Raw genomic sequence first — 22,246 nt, forward strand, 5'->3', positions numbered from 1 at the left:
AATATGTCTTTAAAATAAAACAAACAGAACAAAAATTTTAAAAATCAAGCAAGCGGATGTGTTGGTGGTAGCAGCACCCTTCAGCAGAAGTACTCACGCAGAATCTATCGGCCAGAAGTTGATCAGAGTAACAGGACTGCAAAACAAAAAATGAGGTGGTGAAGAGAGACACAGGCAAACTCAGCCACAAAAAAAATTACTGAAAGGTCAAAATAAATAAAATTCAACCAATTAAGTATGAACCATGGAAAGCAACAGCCAAACAAAGGTGGAAAGTGAATTAAAAGAAAAACAAACAGTTGTGCGATTGCCATCAGAGTTATGGAAAAAAGAAGAGGATGTTTAAAAGAGGGGAACACATTATCAGTTTGATCATTAGAATCATTACTACTTACTGTGAAGAAATTTCCTGTGACTATATTTTCTTTCAAGCAGAAAAAAGTGACTAGATACGACCACACAATCAGATATAAAAAGACACACGCCTACTGATTTGTGAGGGAGGAAAATCAAAATGAAATATTGGAATCACTCATTTGTAAACAGTCCCATATTTCTTAAAAGACTTGTAAGAGTAATTAGTAGCTGTAACGTGGTTTTTTCCCTGTAAGATAAAGTTTCACTTTTGGAAAAGGTAATTGTCATGAGACAATTGACATGAGAAATGGCGATTGAACATCAGCTTGTTTTTCTCTTTTCAGCTAAAGTAAATCTAAAGAAAGAAATAGGAGAGACTGTTTGCATTTGGGAGTGAAGGAGGGTATTCAGCTGAGAGGAGCTCAAATATATGTCAAATGAGAACCTGTTTGCTTTTGCCACTACTCACGTTTCCATGTTGTCCCCCTCTAAGACAGTCTGCACTGGCAGGTAGCCCATTCGGGGATGCTTCGCAAAATACCTTTTGGTTCGAAATTTGTTTTTTAGTACCTTGGCAAAGTCACGAACATCTTCTCCCGAAGTAGTCTGAAAGGGAAATCGCACTGAGATCAGACTTCGGAGGGTATGATCTCTGGATACAGGACCAGTCCAGTGTTCTGCCCCAGGGCATTTGTTTTGTCATTTAGGAGAGAGTGGGAGTTGAGAGCAAAGGTTTTGGAATCAGACAAAGACAGGGCTTTGAGACCAGGCCTGGCATTTACTAGTGGGGTTAACTTGGGCGAGTTATTTACCTACCTGATGCTCGGATCATCTGTAAAATGGGAGCAGTAATGTCTCAACAAGTTAGGATGAATAAATGAAGTATACCAATTACTTGGCTACTCAATAAATGGTAGTTTATGTAAGTCTTAAGGTCGAAAAGTTGACCGTAAGTTTTGCCACACTTTACGGTATTTTAAAAACTATTTTGTCCACATTGATACCATGTTTCAGCCACTAAATATCATTCTCTTCACAGCACAGTACATTATCCATCACTGAATACCTTTGCAAAAGGAGTCAAAGTGAGAAAAGCAATGAAATAACTGGGAGGATCACTCTGATGATGGAAGAGAGAAATGCTCTGAAGCAAAGCTTCTCAAACTTGGACGTGTGCGGGAAGCAACTGCAGATCTTGGTAAAATGCAGGTTTTGATTTAGAAAGTCAGGCACAAGGCCTGAGCAAATTATTTAACCTCAGCACCTCAGAGTCCTCATGTGTAAAAAGGGGATAATAACACCTATTTCAGAGTAGTTTAAAAAGTAAACGCCTAGCATTCCGTTGGTGTTAGTATGTAAAACAGACAAAAGATAAGCAAGATTGATTGATAGTGACGGATTATGAATTTGGGGAGACCCACATTACCCTCCTCCCCATACCCAACATGCCCCATGGCCATAAAACCTCTCCACATAACCGATAGGGCTGTGCAAAATAAATGTGAAAATATCTTCCCTGCAACCACGCAAACAGAAGGAAAACCTATTCATTCAACAATATCTGTTGAGTGTCTACGGCGTTCCACACGCACCAGGCTTTGCCTTATGCACTGGGGATAAGGTAAAGCCTAGAGCCTAGAATTTGGAGCCACTTTAGCTGGGGAACTTATAAATCACAACATTGCACATGATCTGCAACATTGTATGAAACTAAAACTCTCGAACTCTGGCAGGTGACATAACTCCTGCTTCAGGGAGGCATGTAACTTACCGGAGTACAATATTCCACCATGGGATAGTGCATTTTATGGCCTTTTGCAACTCGACCAGAAAAAAAGCAACTTTGGCAGATGTCATAATTAAAGTGCTTTAGACTCCTGTACCTGATAAAGAACAAAAACAAACACTTATGTACTTCTTCAAATCAAATTCCCAAAGAACACTCTTTAATAAACCTTCTTCCACACTGTCTTAATTCTAGAAACAGAATGCAGTGTTCATTAATCCCACAAGGTAAGTGATTAACTTCCTACCTCCAGATTTCTCTGGTGCTTCTCCTACAGTATCAAAACATTTTGGCAGAAAGATTATTCTATAAACATATGGAAGGAGGGAAGAAAAACTCAGCTCTTATTTAAACTCCACTAGGAACTCTTTCAGATTAAATAGTAAGATACTGGCAAACCTCCAGCATTTTGACGACCAAATACAAGAATCTGAAAGAACTTCCAGGAGAAATAGATGGATGCATTGCAGGCCAGGCTCCCCTACCCATTATGGGGACAAAAGTTTTCTGAAGCAATTATTTTTAAAAAATTATAAAGATAAAGCAATTTCATAAAACAAAAGAAAATTAAACAAAAACTCTCAATTAAAACAAATCTTGCTTCAATTACATTTTCTGATTGACTGACATGATTCATCTTCAGATAGTTACTTGGATAATCTCTTTTATCTGTCTCTCTTCAGAAATCCCTCACCACATTACCCACAAAAGATAACTGAAGCCCCAAGAAAAGAAAAAATTTGGATTAGATGACAGAATTTCTAATCTCTAAGTACTAGATGGTATATTTCCCCCCACTCTCAGAAGACTGTATTCTTTGTTGCATATTCTCCCCGCCTTTTGCTTTCTCAGATAAGAACCTTAGCTAATTCAAATAAACATATTCCTTCTGTCACATATGGGAATGTGGGGAAAAAGCTACCTTTTTTAGATCCCAACCATCTTTTGAGAGGGGGAGAAGGAGGAAAGAGAAGTGGTGATTCCTAAAATAATCTAATTTGATAAGCGCAAAAGAATTGAATGTGAAAACACTCTTAGAGCCTCCAAAGCATTCTCCTTTTTTACTTTATAAAATTTTCCCCTGTATATAAATTTCACTCGCCGGGGAAACTGAGAAAAGAGAGGGAGGAAATGTAATACATCCTCTGTGGCTTCCCCTCCCCGCCCCCAGGGCATCATTCTTACCTGCCAAAAACCAAGAAGGAAAGAAGGCGTACTTTGCAAGCACTGCCCGCTCAATGTTGTCTATCTAGGCTCTAGAAACCTCTAAAGGTTTTTGTAAAACCTCTTTGTAAACAGCATGAAGTATGGAAGGACAAACACCAACAGGTAAAGGAGCAGTGAATAAAAAGCACACAAATGGTACAGAGTAGTTATTAGGAAACAAAGTAATAAAACAAGTCTAAGCATAACCAGAAAAGAGTATTTACTTAGCTGCTAAGTGGGTTCTGAACAGGCATAGACTAGCTAGCTAGTTTACAACTTGATGGCTTATTCATCGCTATGGAAACCTTGATGTTGATCCAGATGTTTAAATACATTATTATTTCAGAATATGGATTTGGGATTATTGTTCAATAAGATTAATTCATTTAAAAATATCCTGTCTCCCCAAACAGGTCAACAAGGCTGAAGATTTAAAAGCCAATTGTTTTCCATGACATTTTAAGAATATCAGAATAATAACATGCTATGTTTCCTCTCTCTTTCATTTTTAAATTTATAAGGAACATTTGCTTTTTTTAGCTGCTTTGTGAATCTTTCATTTACTTGCATACTTTATATTCCCTTAGAAGTTCATTAGGATACTCTGCAGAGAGTGTAATCAGATTCACAGATAAAGAAGGAAGTTCTAGGATGCCTGAAAACAATTCTTGTTACTTTAGGGGAAGAAAAGTGATGCAAAGTGAATAAGAGACTGAGCTACCATGATGGGTCTCCCCAAATAGAATCGTCTCCTAGTTTTAGAGCTGATTCTTGGAGAGTTTCCATAAACAGAAAAGACCATGAAAAAAAGAAAGACATGGTCAAAATGTTTTGGTTCCAGGAAGAAGGAGGCACAGTCATCTGTATACACCTGACAGACACAGATCTCTGTGGAGACAGGTGGTCAGTCTCTTTCAACCAAGAATGTGGCTCTGAAGAGTGAAGGTGGAAAGGGATACCTGTCTAATGAGTCAGATCCACCAAAATAACCCAGTGATCGATGTTCCAGCCCGATCACCTGCTCTCCCACTTTGGAGAGGAACAAACCAACATCAACTGGCACAGGAGATAAAAGATCAAGTCATAAAAAGGTGAGGAACAATATGAAAAAAATGACATTTCTTTAGTTCCTCATACCGGAATCCGATGATTGGACACTCCTTGCAGATGTTACACTTGGCCTGATGCTTGGCAGTTTCCGCGGCAGCCACTCTGTGCAGGACGGGCAGCCACACCATGGACTGGGGTTCCAGTCTCATCCAGTCTAGGAAGAGGGCCGCTTCAATCTCAGGCTTATTATTAGCCTGCAAAGACAGGAGGGAGAGCGAAGGGGGGCCGAAGAATGCAAGAAGAGAAGGTGAGAAAGTCAAGGAGGCATATGTCAGTTCAGGTAATACGCTAAGAAGAAAGAAAGAACAATAGTTGCACAGTGAGGCCCACTTTTCACAGCCTGTTTCTGCACATGTCCCCCTAACATCCACACGAGTCACCTACCCCTAAGGCTTTGGTGAACTGCCATTACTCTGTTTGGCTACTAGATGACAAGAAAGCAAAGCAAAACAAACGGAAAAAGTAAAGCAAAATACACACCTGAGCGAGACTACATTTAGCTCTGGTTTTGGAACAGATATGTAAGAGTTAGCCAGAAGTAAAATGCAAGTGCTTATTGATAAAATTTCAAAGGAGGTAAAAAAAAAAAAAAAAAAAACTTGGAAATCAAAAAAAACCTATTGATTCCTGTTTTTCTACAGAATCTATTTCTCAATGTTTATAGACTCATAATGAAGAGGATTTCAAATGCATCTGGTCCCAAATTTCCATTGTACAGACAAGAAAACGGAGACGTAGATGAGAGAAGTAGCTTTTCAAAGGCCATACAACTAACTGGTGGCAGAGCTGATACTGGAATCCAAAGTTCCTGGCCCAGTGCTGTTTTCATGCTGGCCTGTTGCTTCTCTGTCTCTATTTCTCTCTGTCTCTATTTCCCTCTTCCCTTCTCTCTCTTTCCAAGTCTAAATTTAATAAACAAACACCATTCCTCCCAAACAGTAAAATGATTTTAGAAAACTCGAAATACATTTACCCATCACTTGATTTGTATATTACTATAGTCATGCATTTTAATTATATCTTGCTTTTTTTTTTTTTTTTTTGGTGAGGAAGATTAGCCCTGAGCTAGCATCTGTTGCCAATCCTCCTCTTTTTGCTGAGGAAGATTGGCCCTGGGCTAACATCAGTGCCCATCTTCCTCTACTTTATATGTGGGACGCCTGCCACAGCATGCCTTGATGAGCCATGTGTAGGTCCATGCCCAGGATCTGAACCTGTGAAGCTTGGACCACTGAAGTGGAGCACGTGAACTTGACCACTATGCCACCGGGCCAGCCCCTATCTTGCTTTTTTTAACCCTACGGGATGGTGTTCTAATTTTTTATATTGTTAGATTGACCCATATATTGATCACTTTTTTGTTTTTCATTGCTCTCTTTATCTCAAATCTTCCATCTGGGATCAGTTCTGCCTAAATACATCCTTTAGAAATTCCTTTAGCAGGTGTCTGTTGGTGGCGAATTTCTCAGGTTTTGTTTATCTGAAAATCTCTTTTTTTAATGTATATTCTTGATAACTATCTTCATTGAGTATAGATTTTTAGATTGAAATGGGTTTTTTTTTTTTTTTGCTTTTGTTTGTTTTAGCACACTGAAATATTACTCCGTTTTTATCTCATTTTCTCTGTTGCTACTATTGGGAAGTCAGCAGTAAAACTGACTGTTGCTCCTTTGAAAATAATCTGTCCTTTTCCTCCCTTGTATTGTGTTTCTAGGGTTTTATTTATACTTTTTAGGATTCACTGGGCTTCTTGAATCTGTGGGTTAGAGTCTTTTTAGTCAGCTCTGGAATCTTCTCAGTCATGATCTCAACAAACAGTGCCTCTTCTCCATTCCCTCTCTGCTCCGCTTACAGAAATCTCTTAGATAAATGATAGACTTTCTCAACCTAGCCTGCATTTCTTAAATAGGCCTTCCCTGGTTTTCCCTTTTTTTATCCTTTCTGCTTCATTCCTAATATCCCTTCTGCCCTACCACCTGGGTATCTATTTCTTCCTTTAGCACCATCCGGTCTGCTGTAAGCCCAAACACTAAGTTTTAAATTTTGGTTATTGTGTACTTTTTAATATCTAGAAGTTCTATTCAGTCATTTTTAAGGTCACTTCTAAAGTTTGTGGTTCCCTACAGAAATTTTTCAAAGTTGTCTGTTATTTTTTTTTTAACAGAGTAAACATAGTTTTCAAAAACTCATCTCGAATGATTCCAAGATATGCAATTACTATGGGTCTGCTTCTGTGGTCTGCTATTTCTGCTGCTTCTCCCTTACCTTGGTTTCTTGTGTCTTCAATTTTTTTTTTTACTACATACTACATTGACCTTAAAACTATTTTCTGGAGATACTTTGAGCCCTAGAATAAAAGTGCCTTTTCTACAAAAGATTTTCATTGCTTTTGCCGAGAACCAAAGGGCACTACCTATTCTGAGACCAGTTTAAACTGAATTAATGATGGGATATTTAGTATCATATAAGTAATGAGCATTTGAACTGCAAACCCATGTTGCTTCTCTTGGACTGTGGTTTTCTAATAAAGAACCTATTCACATTTCAGACAGAAAGGCAGGAGGGTTTGGACCGACAGGTCACTTGGCTTGCAACACTCACCACTTGAGCGGTACTCCAGCCGTTACCCCTGATTATAAATTTAACAACAGTATAATGAGCTGTTTAACCTTGAATTTCCTCGCTGCAAAATGGTATCAATTCAAGCTACTGATCAAAAGCTTCTGTTGAGCACTTTTCTCTGTGTAGAGTGCCATCATAGGGTACTTTGTGGAAAATTAAAAAAAAAAAAAAGAATTATAGAACTTAAAGATGAAAGAGACAACGCAAGTGAGTTCATCCTTTTGGAATAGCACCACAAAGCTGTAAGACCTTTTGCAATCATCGAGTCCAAACTCTTATACAGTGTGTTCTTACAGCCACTATATAAATACCACCCGTGAGAGGGAGTCAACATCCTTAATGTATGATCTTAAACATTCGTGTACAGGTACCCCTGTCAAAAGTGCTTCATCCCACTGAGCTGAAATCCACCAGCAAAGCAAATAGGAGCAGAGGCTCCAGAGTCCAACCACAAGAGTTCAAACCCCTGCTTTGCCCCTTACTGGCTGTGTGACCTTGGGAAAATAACTCTATCTTTCTGTGTCTTAATTTTCCTCTGCCATGAACTAGAACTATTAATAGCACCTATCTCATAGGGTTGTTTTCAGAATTAAATGAGTTAACAAAAGGCACTTGGAACAGTGTTTGGCACACAGCAAGAGCCATGTCAGGGTTTGCTCTCGTTATTGTCATTATTATTATCCATCCGACCAGAAACCCAGAAGTTTTCAGCCTTCACACAGCCCTTTAAATATTTACCAGAGCTGTCATGTCTGTCCATGCCTCTTCATCCCTACTCCTTTTATTTCTTCCTCATATGACATGGCTTGGTTTGCCACTGTCCTTTAGAAAACTATTCTCCAAATATGATCTGCTGGGAATGGTACCTCCATTTCTCTGAACAATATAATTGATGACTTTCTTTTGTTCTGTACTATAGGCTCACATAGGGTTTCCATTCAACTCAAATCTCTGGGTCAGTGTTTCCCAGTGCGTCCAGCAGATCAATCATCCCGTAAAATGCTTCGTGAAGAGAAGGTCAAATTAATTAAGGAAACACTGCACATTATATCCACCTCTTAAAATTCTTAATGCATGTTAACATATTAAAAGCTGAGAAAGTCGTCGGTGAAGAAACATGTTAAACTTTGTTCGAACTCAGAATTTCCCACACTAATTATTCAGTGATCTTAAGACCTTTATATTTTTTTGTAACTTATAAGGCTCGTGAACACAAGGTACTAACGCTCTGTTGGGCATGATGGGAAATGCTGTTCTTGGCTGTTTCCGTTGATTCTTCCATTCTGTACTTGTTCATTTCAGATTTGTTTCCTTTCACTTCTGTCAAGGACTTTCCTGTTAGTTTGAGCCCATTGTACAATCTCATCAATATCGCTAAGAATCCTGACTCTTACAGCCAATGAAATAGCCATTCTTTCCAACTTTGTGTAATTTTTGCATTTTGAAACATGTGTTCTGTCTTCATCAAAGAGTCACTGGTGAAAATATCAAAGAGGCCAAGGTCAAACACGAGCCACACCACTACAGCCTGCACCTCAGGTCAACACTAATCCAGGACTCAGCCCTCTCTGGTTGTTGAACTCTGACTCTTCCCAGTTATATTACTGTGGTCTCTACTGCACACATTTCTCCATCTTGTACATAAAGACACAATGAGAGACTTTGTCAATAGTACTGCAAGTTTTAGCTACAATATGTCCTATAACAATCTCTTGCTCCACTGGTCTAGAAAGTAACTTGATCAAAATAACCCTTTCTAGCTAAGAGACGATCCATTATAGAAAGACAGTAAATTGAAAAGCATTACTAATTTATTCCTATTTAAAACACGAGTTTATTGATGCTTAATCTAAACATACATATTTTTCCCTGACTCAGGTTTTTAAATGATAGTTTGTTTAATGACGCATTCAAAGATATGCTGCAGAGAAGGAATTCGGGCTTAATACAGAAAGTGTAATAATAACAGAAAGCTTCTGTTCATTCTGGAAAACAGAAAAAAATCTGACCATAAGTCAGCAACAAATGTTAGGGGTAAAAAAGAAAAGAAAACAGAAACACCATGTCTGTGATGTATAACTTAAGGCACAGCAAGTGTAGTGTGAGGAAATGATCTCATTACTCTCAGTAATGTTCAAACCCTTCTTAGAAAACGGTGCCTAGTTCTGGTGGCTACAGCTGACCCAGAACTTAGAGAAGGTTTGGCAGAAAGGCACAACGATAATTAAAGGGTTTGAAAGACCTATGAGAACAGCTTAAGGGAATTGAGATTATTTAGCCATGAAAAAAACCGAAGGGAATGTACAAGAAAGAGGGGCTGAAGAGGCGATTTAATAACCGTTTTCAATTAAGTGAATGGCTCTTGCATAGGGGCCTGTGACCAGCTGTTCGATCCCTCTACTGAGGACAGAACAAGAAGAAACAGGCTTAAGCAGCATGAAGAATTTAGGCTGTAACTCACATGGAAGAATTTCCTGATGCTGAAAGTTGTTAAAGCATTAGTGTGAATTACCAAGGGAAGCTATTGAATGTTCTCCTCTTTCAAAATACTATAGATTCTTCTGTGCTTAAAGGTTGGAAATTCTCTCAAGGTTCTTTCTAGCTCCTAAGATGCAAGATCCATCATTTTGGCTCTTTTAAAACTCCTCACCTATGCCAACTGACAGCACTGAAGACAAGATATGGGGATTCACATTCTCATTCTGTTTCTATCTTTCATTTTTACTGCAAACCATTGTGTATCCTAGAGGTATATTCCCTCTCCTTTTGTCTGGCAATAAAGAAGGAAAGAATTAAAAACCAGGCAAGCTTCTATAAAGATCTAACAGAACTAGAACGAAAACCCAGCTAAAATTACATTTTGATCATTCTAGAAAAAATAAATAGGGATAGATTGGAATGGTAGGAAGTTGCTGAGATCAAAAGACACGTATGATGGCACTGGATTGAGATCATCCTTGTAAGGTGCCATTATTTGCTGACATTCATGTAGCCTCCAATATCTTCTCTTTGTATCAAGGAAGAGCTTGCCTTCACCCTTAAATGCCATTTTCAAACTATCGAAGCAAACACTCTTAGAACGGGCCATTTAGCCCCGGGTTTTGTTGTGTTTTGTTTTTTGTTTTGGGCAATACCTCCTTTTTCCTCTTCTATGGCATGCACACGCCAAAAGCAAAGAGAGCATATCTCCTTCTCTTGCGATAGCCACAGTTTGGAAGTATCTTGGGTTTCCACTCTTTCTCTCTTGGTGCTTAGCTATCAGCAATCCAGAGCATGGAGGCTTGGGGAAGGAATCAGTTCTCATTCCTGCTGCTCCATGACAGCAGATTGCAGGCTGGCTTTATACAAATGTCATTTTAACAAGGGACAAAGACAGTTAAAGGAATCCCAATATCTGGAATCTCTAGCCAAGGGATTTAATTACCAATATAATAATTTCAAAGGATTTTACATGGCAAGTTTGGAGTTAGGGGATTTGCCGGGGTTCAGAATAACTTTTAGGTTTCTCTCATGTTGTGCTTTCCATAAACCTTTAGGCACTGAAGGACCAGGCCACAAATGGCTGCCAGGGGGTCAACCTGAATACTCATTTTTCTCTCAGGATAATGGTATCAATTCATGCCCACAGAAGAAATGTGATGGGAAGATTTCTCAGCAAGCCCTGCACCCCAGCTACCATAAACACATACATTGTTTTCAAGAGAAGGCAATTGGCATCTCAATTGTGAGGTTTTTGAAAAACCATGTCAACACTTAATAAATTGAAAAAATTAGTATGAAGAGAAGTAAACTTTATGCAAGAGATTGTATCCAGTAGTTCACAGATGATAAAAAGGAACTACTGTCCCAGAAACAATACTTGCCTAAACCTCCCTGGTTTCTCTCCTAGATTGCAGGTTATTTAAAGACAGGAACTATGTTTATATGCCCTCCATAAAAGTTTGCTGAATTCAGTGATGGGTGGGAATTAAGCTGCAATGTGATCACAATAAATAAAAGGAAGGAGTATAATATCTAAATGAGGTTAGAATGAAAAAAAAAAAAAACTGCCTAGTCATCCTGAAAAGCAAAAACTTGAACTTATAAGGGTTGTCTAAGGAACAGAAGACAAAATAAGTGCATTCTCAAACTGCCCAATGTTTACTTTTAAATAGTTTTTAAAGTAATGTCTCTCTGTTGGTTTGTCTGTTATGGTATCACACACCAAAGGCTAAAAGTCTATTTCTGGATTTGGAGGATATATTTAGAATGATCTGGCTTAAAATACAGGAATACACAAAATTCATACTGAGGGCCCTGAAGGGAAACTCACAGGCAGGCAGCCATGCTCTAGGTCAGTGCTTCTCAACCAGGGACAATTCTGTACCCCAGTGGACATCTGACAATATCTGGTGACATTTTTGGTTGTCACAACAAGTAGACAGAGGCCAGGATCCTGCTAAACATCCAACAACGTAGGGGGTACGTTGCTGTAAGGGGTACATCCCCTTACAGCAAAGAATTATCTGGGCCAAAGTGTCAGTAGTGCCAAGATTGAGAAACCCTGCCCTAATGTTAACATCTTACATTACCATGGTTCATTTGTCAAACCTAAGAAACCAACATGGGTACATTCCTATTAACTAAACATCAGACTGCCCTGGGAGCTGTGCAGGGCACCTAACAGGCAGGCAGCTATCCTCTGCCACACGGAAACTGAGAAGCCATGATAAGCCTGTTCAACTACTGATGGGGAGAGAAAGGCCACACCGGTTAATAGATTGTGGATAGAGGGAAGAAAAAGAACTAATAAATATAAAACTCCAAACTGGAAGTCACAAGGGAACATTCTCAAATCGTTTACCCTGATTTAAAATCAAGTTGCTTCCCAAATAGACAACTCTATGCAATGTATTCCAGGACAAATAGCAGAAATTTATTTAATCATGGCAAATAATTATCCCAAGCAAGGTAAGGCAGGTCAGCTAGTACAAGAGTGTGTGTATATGTGTGTGTGAGTGTATTTTCATGTTATTTAGTAGAGTTCCTGCCCATTTCGAGGAAAAAATAATAAATCTATAAATATTGAAAACATTCATATGTATGAGTAGAATTTCCAAACATTCTTATTGACAGAAAGAGGTAAATTTATGGAAAACACCGGGGACAAACCACAGATTTTTAAAAAGGTTAATCTCTCCTTCCTGGCCATTTTCATTTGCTGTTTCACTAGGAAAATGTTCCCTTCATAAATCCAAATAACCATTTCAATGTTGCTGCCATTGTTAATAGGTAGTGGTATTAAAAGCTGACAACCCAACTTTTCTGGCCCTGATTGTAAAAAGCCCTAGTGTTTGGAAAGATTTGAATTTAAATTGATCAAAAGTGTTTTGTGAAATACAGTCTGTACACAAAGATTTTAAACCACAAGGAGAATGGCTAGCCAGGGTCAGACGGTATAGGACAGGCAGTTCCTGACTGTTCCCTGAGCTGTTATTACGGTTTCTTTAACAACTTCTAAATCTACCAAGGGCATCAGTGGAATATTTTACATAAGGGAGAAGTCTGCACTAGCAATGAACATAAAAGGAGAAACAAGAACAAGCTGTAAAGAATATTAATGACTCTTCTTCCAAACAATCCCAATTTTTATGAAAATCAAATGAGTGATTTAAAAAATCTCCAATAAAACTATACAAAACCTGCATGTAACAAATAAAACAGAAGGAAGGTAGCATTTTGATCATCTTAGACACAAGATACTTGTGTTTTACCTTTGAGTTGCTGAGGAAACTAGCATAGGGACACAAGGGATCATTTCTAAGAGGTTCCACACAACGTTTTTTCACATCTTGCTCTTAGTCTCTGCTACTTCAATTCAGAGAATAGTCGGGCTCATGTGAAAGGCCACACTGTATGTACAAGACTGTTTTCTGTATCTTATATCTCTGTTACAAGAGTTGCTACCCAGAAAATCAGGTAAGACTTTGCCGGTAATGACCAAGCTTTGAAATAAGTACAGTAATCCATTTCCCTTTCTGTCTTTTCCTAACTTTTAGCATATAATCAAAGAAACTTGGGAGTAAGTAACTCTTGAGACAATCTGTTCAACTTCGTGTTACAGATAAAAAAAGGCTCAAGGAGGTTAAGGAAACAACTCAAGGCTATCCATTATTTTAATACTAAATTATGTATGCTTAAAGGAGTCTTCAAAAGGGATGACAAAAGTGACTTCCTATGAGAACATACAGGCTGATGTGCAAAATCCTTTGAATCTTTCATTTGTCTGCGAGTGCTAGAGATTCTGATATCTAAGTAAGACCTACCTGGGTCATTGTCCAGGTACCAAATCTTGAACTGAATTCTATGCTGATCTATTCAGAGCTCTATGGAGGTACAAGTGCATAGCCAAAACACATTGTGATAAATGCATACTCATATCTCCTCTCGACACCTCCTTTCCCCCTTCTTTTTGGCATTACATGTCCTTCCTCCTACCGTTAGATGCTATATGACATATCTGAGCTACATGGACTGATAGCTACAGACTAACATATATTGAAGTAGCAAAAAGGAAAAAATGAAACAGAAAAGCCTACGAGTTTCTCAATCCTCATTAGCACATCGCTCACGTTATATGTTTTGGTCAACTTGTCGTTCCTACAAAAAGTTGGTTAATACGGGAATGTATTTATTAGACACATGTTTACATTGCTATGGGGGAAAAGGACTGTCAGTTCTATGCACTGGCATCTTAAGCAATGTCATGGCAAAAATAGTATCCAAAGGCAGTTCAGTCAGGAGAAGCCCCCATCTCTGCACATTCAAAATCACCTTAGATGTCCACAGTGATACTCAAAAAAAGAGGGGAAAAGAAGTGGGAGCTCTTCTTTACAGAAGAAAACCAGGTAATACATGCAGAAAGAATGGTAGAATTAGAAAATAACTATGATGCAACCACCAATATAATAATTGAATTAGAAAAGGATCATCAATGGAGGCTAAAACCATAGGTGAAACGCTGTTGAGGAACAGGAGATTCATAGGGTCTCAAAATATCACAAAAATGACTTTCTAATTACAAAGGAAAAAAGATAGATTTACAATGGAAATACCTGGCAGGCATCACCTTAAGGTTCTTAGCGTTACCAGTAAGAACAAAGTGTTATTATGTCCCTCTAGATGTGAGGCAGTGGCAAGTACACAACATCACCTCTATCATCTTCTTTCCAAAAAATTTTAACCTGAATCTAATCGTGAGGAAACAACCAGAAAAATCCAGAATACGGGACTTTCTTCAAGAGAACTGGCCTGGACTCTTCAAAAATGTCAATGTCATGAATGAAAAAACAAAAAATGTGGGAGGACTGTTTAGATTAAGTGAAAATACAGAGACATGACAAGCAAATGCAAGACAAAAACCTTGACTGGCTCCAGGAAGAAAAGAGCCAGCTATAAGGAACATTCTGGGCCAATGGGATGATTTCAATGTGGACTGCATGTTAGGATGACATTACTGAATTGATGTTAAATTTGTGTGTGATGAGGGTATTGCAGTTAGGTGCAGAAAGTCCCTTAAAGAAAGATGGATGGTGAAGTATTTAGGGGTTTATGCTTTATGCTGTAAGGTCCTTTTACTTTTAAATGGTAAAGGGGGAAAATGTGTGTGTGTGTATTCAAATACAGACATACACAGAGCGGGGAGGAAGAGAAATACAAATGGGGGAAGATGCTAACCATGGGTATGAGAAGGATGGGTGTTTATTAAACTATCCTTTCAATTCTTCTTTATGCTTGAAATTTTTCCAAAATAAAACGCTGGTTGGAAACCACCGTTTCTTCCAAATCACCCCTTCATGGAGGAGGGCAAGGCAGGCAGGAGGGTGGGTAAGAGTGACTTTAATAACTGTGAAAGACGAGGGGGAAATGGCATTCATGTCAATGGTATAAAATGCAAAAAGCTCCTCAGGATTAGTTTTCTCAAAAAACACAAATCTGACACAAACTGATTTCCTGCCTGTTCTCTTAGCTTCATTGTTCCTAAAGCGTCCCCTCATACACTCTGGCTAGATGTGCTTTTCCCAGATACTTAATTGTGAATTTTCAGCCATGAAAAGGAATTTAAGAATCCCCATATTTACAGAAATTTTTCTGGTTGGAAATAAGGATTAAGAGATCAAGAGTTGTGTTTGTGAGACAAGAAGTAAAAGACTTCCCATAACTGCTGTCTTGGGTAGAAATCAAGTATTTTATTTCAAGTTCTGAAGATGAGGAGCAGGTTGGAGGCCAGCCGTCACTGCTCTCAATATTAATCAGGACTCTGAGTCACCCATTAAAGAGCAAATCAGCCCACACAATAACAAACACATGGTGATTATCCACTCTTCATTTACATGTGCGAGGACAAGTGTCGGGACTCAGGCTCTCCACTCCACCTGACTAATAAACCACTTAATACCACGGCTCCAGGACCATAAGAACAATTTTTAAATCTATGCAAATCCTTAAGTATATTCAATGTTATTAACTTATAGAGAGTTCTTACTTAGAAAAGTTTCACATATACATGGTAAAGCACATATATTTCTCTGTAGATATCATGGAACATACTTTCTCAAGTATGTATCAAGACACGTTATGCTCAAGTACAAGATATAACAAACTCTTCTACTATTGCCACCTACAATCATTTAAAATCCAGTTCAGGAAAAGGCGAAAGTATAAGAACAGAAAACAGTGTTGGTTTCCAGAGACTGAGAGCAGGTGGGATGACATAAAGCAAGAGGGAATGTTAGGGGTGATGGAAATGTTCTGTGTCTTGACTATAGTGGTGGTGACTCAACTATATGCATTCGTGTAAACTCATGGAACTGAACACCAGAATAAATTTTACTCTATTTTTTTTAAATGTAGCTTTAAAAAAAAGACAAGATAGAAAGAAAATTTTTAACATTCTATCAAATGCCCCAAAAAATCCAAAACAAAAAAATTCTAGCTGTTAGATTAGAGGATCAAGACACACTAAGGACCCTGGACAAACAGATAAGGATATCCCAGGAAGAAGTTTTGCACTTCCCTTCATCTTAAATAATCTTTGTGGAAAGAACTTTCCATTAAAAAAATAAATAAAATTTACAAGCCAGTGACAAACATGGAAAAAAATAAAATGGTAAATGTTGGACTCATATATCCTTGTTTCCATGAGCTTTTTGGGTAAGTTTCAGTGTGAATTAATGGCGAACTGATGAAAGAGAATCCAGGATACTCTTCCAACTAAAAGCATGGCTTTCAAAAAACTTTTTTTCATTAGCATCTCTGCCTCAACTTTTGTAGGAAAGGAGGGAAGGAAGGGAGGAGCAGAGGAGAGAGGGAAGGGAGGGAAGGAGAAAGGGAGGAAGGGAGGAAGGAAGGAGGAAAATTTGGTCATAACAACAAAGTACTACTTTAGAAGGTTGAGGAGGGAAACAGAATGACATGCACTTTTCCTTGGCAATAAGTGTATGAATGAAATAGGTTTCAACTACAACACAAACTATCTTCAAAATACTGATGAAGAAAATATCCATCACTCCACATTGAGAAGATAACCACACCACAACAAATTAAATGGATAATTATGAAGCTAAACCCATCACAGCTTATAAGTAAAAAAAAAAAAAAAAGCCAACAGCAGCAACTGAAAACCAGTAGTAAACTCAAGACTGATAATACTCTGATAAAAGGTCTTTCCTAAAAATTTGCAGGAATTCTACCTAACTTTCCATGAGCAGGCCCAATAGTAGCTTGGTGCTGCTACCTCTGTTTGTAAATACCAAATTATAGTAACTCTATAGTATCTCAGTTAGTTACTAGTGAGTATCCATCAGTCCAGAAGGGGCATGAAAAGAATGTCTGTGGAACCTAAGGGCCCATATTTTGATGACTGAACAAAAAGCCAAAGGAAACCTAAGCAAAGTGGAATTTTTAGGAGTTATTTTAAGGATAGAAAATATAAAATGTGGTCAATTGGCATGGGGAATGCTGTCAAACCAGTTAAGAAGTGTACTGGCATGGTAGTTTAACAGCTGTAGAGAAAACAGAACCTTAAGAGTCTCTAAAATCTAATCTACGGATGCTTGATTATAGATAAAAGGGATTGTCAACTTGGTGGGATATTCTCTTGCTACATTTTAGATAATCATAGCTAATGATCAGTGAGTACCTACTACGTGCCAGCCACAATGTTAAGTGCTCTGCCTCTATTGGCTCCTTTAAGCCTCACAACCACCTCAAGAGCTTAGGGGCCAGGAAGGTTAAGAAACGTGCCCAAGGTCACACACCCAGCAAATAGCAGAGCTGGGATTTGAACCCAGGCAGTCAGCTTCAGGGCCTATGTGCTTAACCACTCTGCCACTTGCTACCCTACATAGTCTGGAATAATTTAATTTATTATTTATATATGAGATATGTATATATATACTTGTTCTCAACAGTTGAGGTTGTACTTTATTCTCATTTCGATATCATTCTATATTACAACAACTATGCATAGATATTCATTTTTGTCACATGAATATAAAAATTCAGAAGACAGATGAAAAAGCAACTTATTTATTTTGAATGCATGAATACAACAGGAGGCAGAAAACAGATGTAAAATAAACAGATTTTGACACCTAAGCTCTTATAGGTGAAGTGTATTGAATATAAAGTTGGTATACTCAATTCTATCTAAGCAATCAAGTCCTTAAAATGTTTACAGAAGAAAATACTACAAAGACTGTCACAGGGGTTGGGGTCGGGGGGGGGGGAGGTGGTACTTCTCAGGGGCACTGCCAAATACCAATTTACAGATACATGACTCTTCTGGAGTCACTTAGAAGTGTAAAGTTTTCCCACCAAAAAGGAAGTATTATTTGGTTTTATTTGAAGGTAGACTATACATCCGGAATTTGGATTCAAGAATTTTAAATAAAGATCATGGTGTGGGTGTGTGTGTATGCATGCGTGCTGGGGTAGGGGTAGGGGTGTTCACTTATCCGTGCCATCCTATTATAACCTAAAATTCACGTACAGGATCACATTAACACTTTCTTAGTCCAGTCTAGTATTTGAACTGGGTAAAGCCATCTATTTCTACTCAGATGCTTTGATAGAAGGAAATACTAGCTTGGAACATCGGGAACTCAGGCCTGATGTCGAGTTCTGACATGATATAAGTGCAGGACGTAGAATATATTCATTCTGCTTCTCTGGGCTTTAGTTTTCTTATTTGAAAAAGGAAAGATGTGGCCAATGTCCAAGGTTCTTTTAGGGCAGTCTGTGTGACTCATTGCCAAGGCAGGCCTGGCCTTACTGAGGTCATAAGGATCAATCTACTCTGTCAACACGAATGTTCCATGGAATATGAAAGAGGAACAACCTGATGATGCATTAATTGAAGCTATATTTCTAAAACATACTAGTTTCAAAACTTTACTTCTACTAGTGCCCAGAAGAGTCGATCTCCCAGTAAATGTGTTGACTGCCGTATGCTTCTAATGTAGAACATTATCCTATTGCCTCATTTAGTGTCAATGAAGATACCACTGTCAAATCCATAAATTCATAGTGAATTTTCCTTTTTAATATCCACAGATATGACTTCACTTCCTGCCTTACCGGATAATTCCTTGAACGACCTATACCGATTTTTAAGTGGGCAAAACATTTTATTTGGACTTGGCAATTTCCTTTTCTCTCTTTTTCTCTCTTTTTCCAGGTTTTGGGGGTTTTTTCCTCAATTTTTTTATTGTGGTAACATACACATCCCATAAATTTTACTATCTTAACCAGTTTTAAGTGGACAGTTCAATGGTATTAAGTACATTCATATTTTTGTGCAAACATCACCACTATCCATCTCCAGTGGAAGGATATGGATAGAGGCTGAGGAAACCTTTAAAAGATCATCCAGAGGGCACTGCACATGAAAACACATCTCCCTCCCTGCCCCTGCCAGGTTCTTGTCTGAATCAGAGGTTACACCTTTCTAACTGTACCAACTAGAAAAGAAGTAAGTTTTCTAGCTGGTGACAAGAAAACGAAGGAAATAAAAGGACTACAGTCTGAAGTCATCTGCTCCCTCTGCAATGCAAGGAATGCATTTGTAGGAGAAATAAGTACTTCACTGCCATTTCCTTAGGCTGCTAGAAACAGCAGCCTTCGAGCACAAGCTTGCTAAAGGAACCAGCCTGGCCCCATTCCCAAGGTCTTACACTTCAAACAAAGGGCACAGGGCATTTTCACTCCTGTTCTCTCTCCGTACAGCAAACATCACATTTTCATGCACTTGCGAAAGACAAGGTGACTGCCAGAGCACCTGGCTGAGCCGCGCCAGGACGTCGTGGATTCTGAAGTAAGTATGCACAGTGGATCTGTTCAACCCGACTGCAAATTACTACCAAGTTGAGAGAATCCCCAAATCTAAGTAATAAACCTTGCCTGACTGTGTACATACAGAATGTGTACAACCTCCTACTAGAAACATCTAACTTGCCAACAGTCAACTTCTTAAAACGAGGATTCCTCTTCCCCCCAACTCTCGTATGTTCCCTGTTTTGTTACAGCATCTCTTATTCCAGCAGGGACCCAGAATAAATGCCTGTTATTTCAACTTGGGAATGAGGTGGCAAATGGGGAGTCGGGGGGTGGGGACGCTGGACTAGGAATGAAACTCTTCCAGCAGCTGAGTGACTTTAGGGGCACAGGTAAATTGTTCATCCACTTAAACAACAATAAAGACAAAAACCCCAAAGCCTGCCTATTCTATTCTCCTCAAAGAGTTGGTGAGGATTAAATGAGAGAATTCATGTGAACAAAGCTCAAGTATTATTATCAGTAGCAACAGTAACAATATTATTTATAAGCATGGTAAGTACAAATGGTAGGGAGAAGCCATTTCATGGTAGTGAAAGCCAACTGTGGGCGGTTATGGAAACAGATTAGGAAAGGTCTGCGAGTTGAATAGAGAAATTAGGATTTCTAAGGATGCTGTCGTACAGTAAATCCGTTTCTCTTAAACCAGTACAAGAGCCATAAGACTAATGAAAGCATCAAGGGTGTGGAGAGGAGACTTGCTAGGAAGACAGTGCAATAATCTGCACACGTGAGGAGAAGGCCTGAAAACAGTGTAAGAGTGACAACGAAAAGGAATCAAACAAAAGACGTTTCTTCCTCTTAAAAAAAAGTTAGCACTTTACTAATTTTCTTCTAATTCTAAAGGGACAAAGAAGAAAATCCAAAATAGTAGAGAGAAGATAGTAAAAACCACCTGTTACCACTGTTACTATCTAGACAGATATCCCCCCAAGCTCACAAGAGACATTCCCAAGAGCTTGGAGACTGGCTAGCCAGGACGCATTCAACAAATATGCGATTGAGTGGTGGATTGCGTTTGAAGTTTTGACACTGAGAAGAGAGTGTTGCTATTACAGAGACAGGGACATAGTGAAACAAGAGGCATGGGGTTAGTGAAGAAGGCAAGCATCCAGCTAAAAGACGCAACAGGCCGACATGGAACGAACCTGGCTTCTGATAAGCAGGCAGCACGAGCTGTGGAGCATGTGTTCAGGGGCCCATTATCCGGGCAACCAAATTCAAGAGAGCCAGAGACTAGATCTTACTTATTCCCACCACAAAAAGAAATGATAATTATGTGACATGATAGAGGTGCTAACTATTGCTACAATGGCAATCATAGTATATAAATGTACCACATCAATGTGTTGCAGACCTTAAATTTACACAATGTTATACGTCAAATATATTTCAATTAAAAAAAAGGGACAGCGAGCCAGAGTCTGCAGTGAGGGTGGCGGTGGCTGCCTGATGATGTTGGCAGCAGCACAGTCAGTACTGTGGGGCGACAGGACAATGGCTCCAGTGGCCTTGAAGCCAGCCCAGCTTACTCTGCAGCAGAAACTGTGTCTGAATAAAGATAACAGTTGGTTTGTGTTTGGACCCTTAGTCTCAACCCAAGTCACAATACACACACAATTGTGTATATATATATATATGCATATATGAACATGTGTGAGTTTCACAACCGGAACATAAAAAGGAACTAAAACTTGACTAAAGAGAAAACAATGCTTAGGAAAGAAAAACTCATGTCATTGCAAGTTGTTTTATAATTGGATTTTTACAAACCCAAAATGAATGTGGACTATTTGTGGCCATTAATATTTATTGTATGAAAGTTACTTGTGTCTACATTCTAGAGTAGAAATATTAATGCAGCCACATGTAAGAAAAAAATCTAGAGGTAGTGATAGTCTGTTCATATTTTGGGAGACTTGAGTATGAGGTGAAAAAAATGCATTTATTTCTCCACATCTATTTTATATTTACAGCTAATTTGCCATAATTTTGGCAAAACAATCCAAACAGTACATCCAACTCTACATACATGGGCTTATTATGTGTGCATTACTCACTCAATTTGCCCACTTAACTATTAAATGAATGCTCAAACTGCTTTAAACAAACATCTAAATATTCACAATGTTCTGCCCAGGAGGCCTTCTATAGTTTTATCCTAGTCTGTGGTCAAAGACTACATACAGGTCTAACCCAGTTATCTCTACAGCTAGTTCTATCGTTAATGAGATTAGAATGGATTGAGAAACTGCATATAAGAAAAATAGGTCTGCTTAGTATTTTTTTAAAAAATCATAAGAACACTCCTAATGTGATACTGCAAATATCTCACTCCTTCAGTGCCGGTGGTATTACAAATAGAAACAACTTTTGACAAAAAGTCATCTGGTAATAGGTATTAAAAGCCATAAAAACTGTTTATATCTTTTAGTCTAGTAATCCCATTCCTGAGAATCTATCCTAAGGAAAAAACTTCAATCAAAGAAAAGAGCTAAGTGCATAAAGATGTTCATTGCAGCATTACCTACCTTATCAAAAACCGGAAACAACCTAAATGTTGATCAATGGTGTGCTCAGGCATTTGGGAGGAAGAGGGTGTTTCTGGGGGCACCGATTATGGTGTGGAAAAGGCAATGGGGCAGGATAAAGAGAATGGACAAGAGTGTGTTGAGCTAGTGACAGACATTAGTAGAGCACAAACTTCCAACCTTGTTACAAGACTATGGGAAGTCACCATCCAGGCCTTGGAATAGTAGAAGAATGTCAAAGCTACAGAAGGAAAACTTT

The 22,246-nt window shown here is 38.6% G+C and overlaps 1 protein-coding gene across 6 annotated transcripts in view; it reads right to left on the reverse strand.

Moving 5' to 3' along the window:
* DMD (dystrophin) overlaps positions 1 to 22,246 on the reverse strand; it is a 743,617-nt gene that overhangs the window by 64,190 nt on the left and 657,181 nt on the right. For 5 of the 6 annotated variants that reach the window (XM_058535613.1, XM_058535611.1, XM_058535614.1 and 2 more), the window contains 4 exons: positions 4,487 to 4,653; positions 2,129 to 2,240; positions 827 to 963; positions 98 to 136 (listed from right to left, as the gene is read on the reverse strand). In XM_058535613.1, the coding sequence (XP_058391596.1) occupies positions 98 to 136; positions 827 to 963; positions 2,129 to 2,240; positions 4,487 to 4,653 (455 nt within the window). Of the gene's footprint in view, positions 1 to 97; positions 137 to 822; positions 964 to 2,128; positions 2,241 to 4,486; positions 4,654 to 22,246 lie in introns of those variants that run through there. The other variant, XM_058535616.1, reaches the window with a different exon arrangement.

This window comes from Diceros bicornis, chromosome X (genome assembly GCF_020826845.1).
Source record: "Diceros bicornis minor isolate mBicDic1 chromosome X, mDicBic1.mat.cur, whole genome shotgun sequence".
NCBI lineage: Eukaryota > Metazoa > Chordata > Mammalia > Perissodactyla > Rhinocerotidae > Diceros > Diceros bicornis.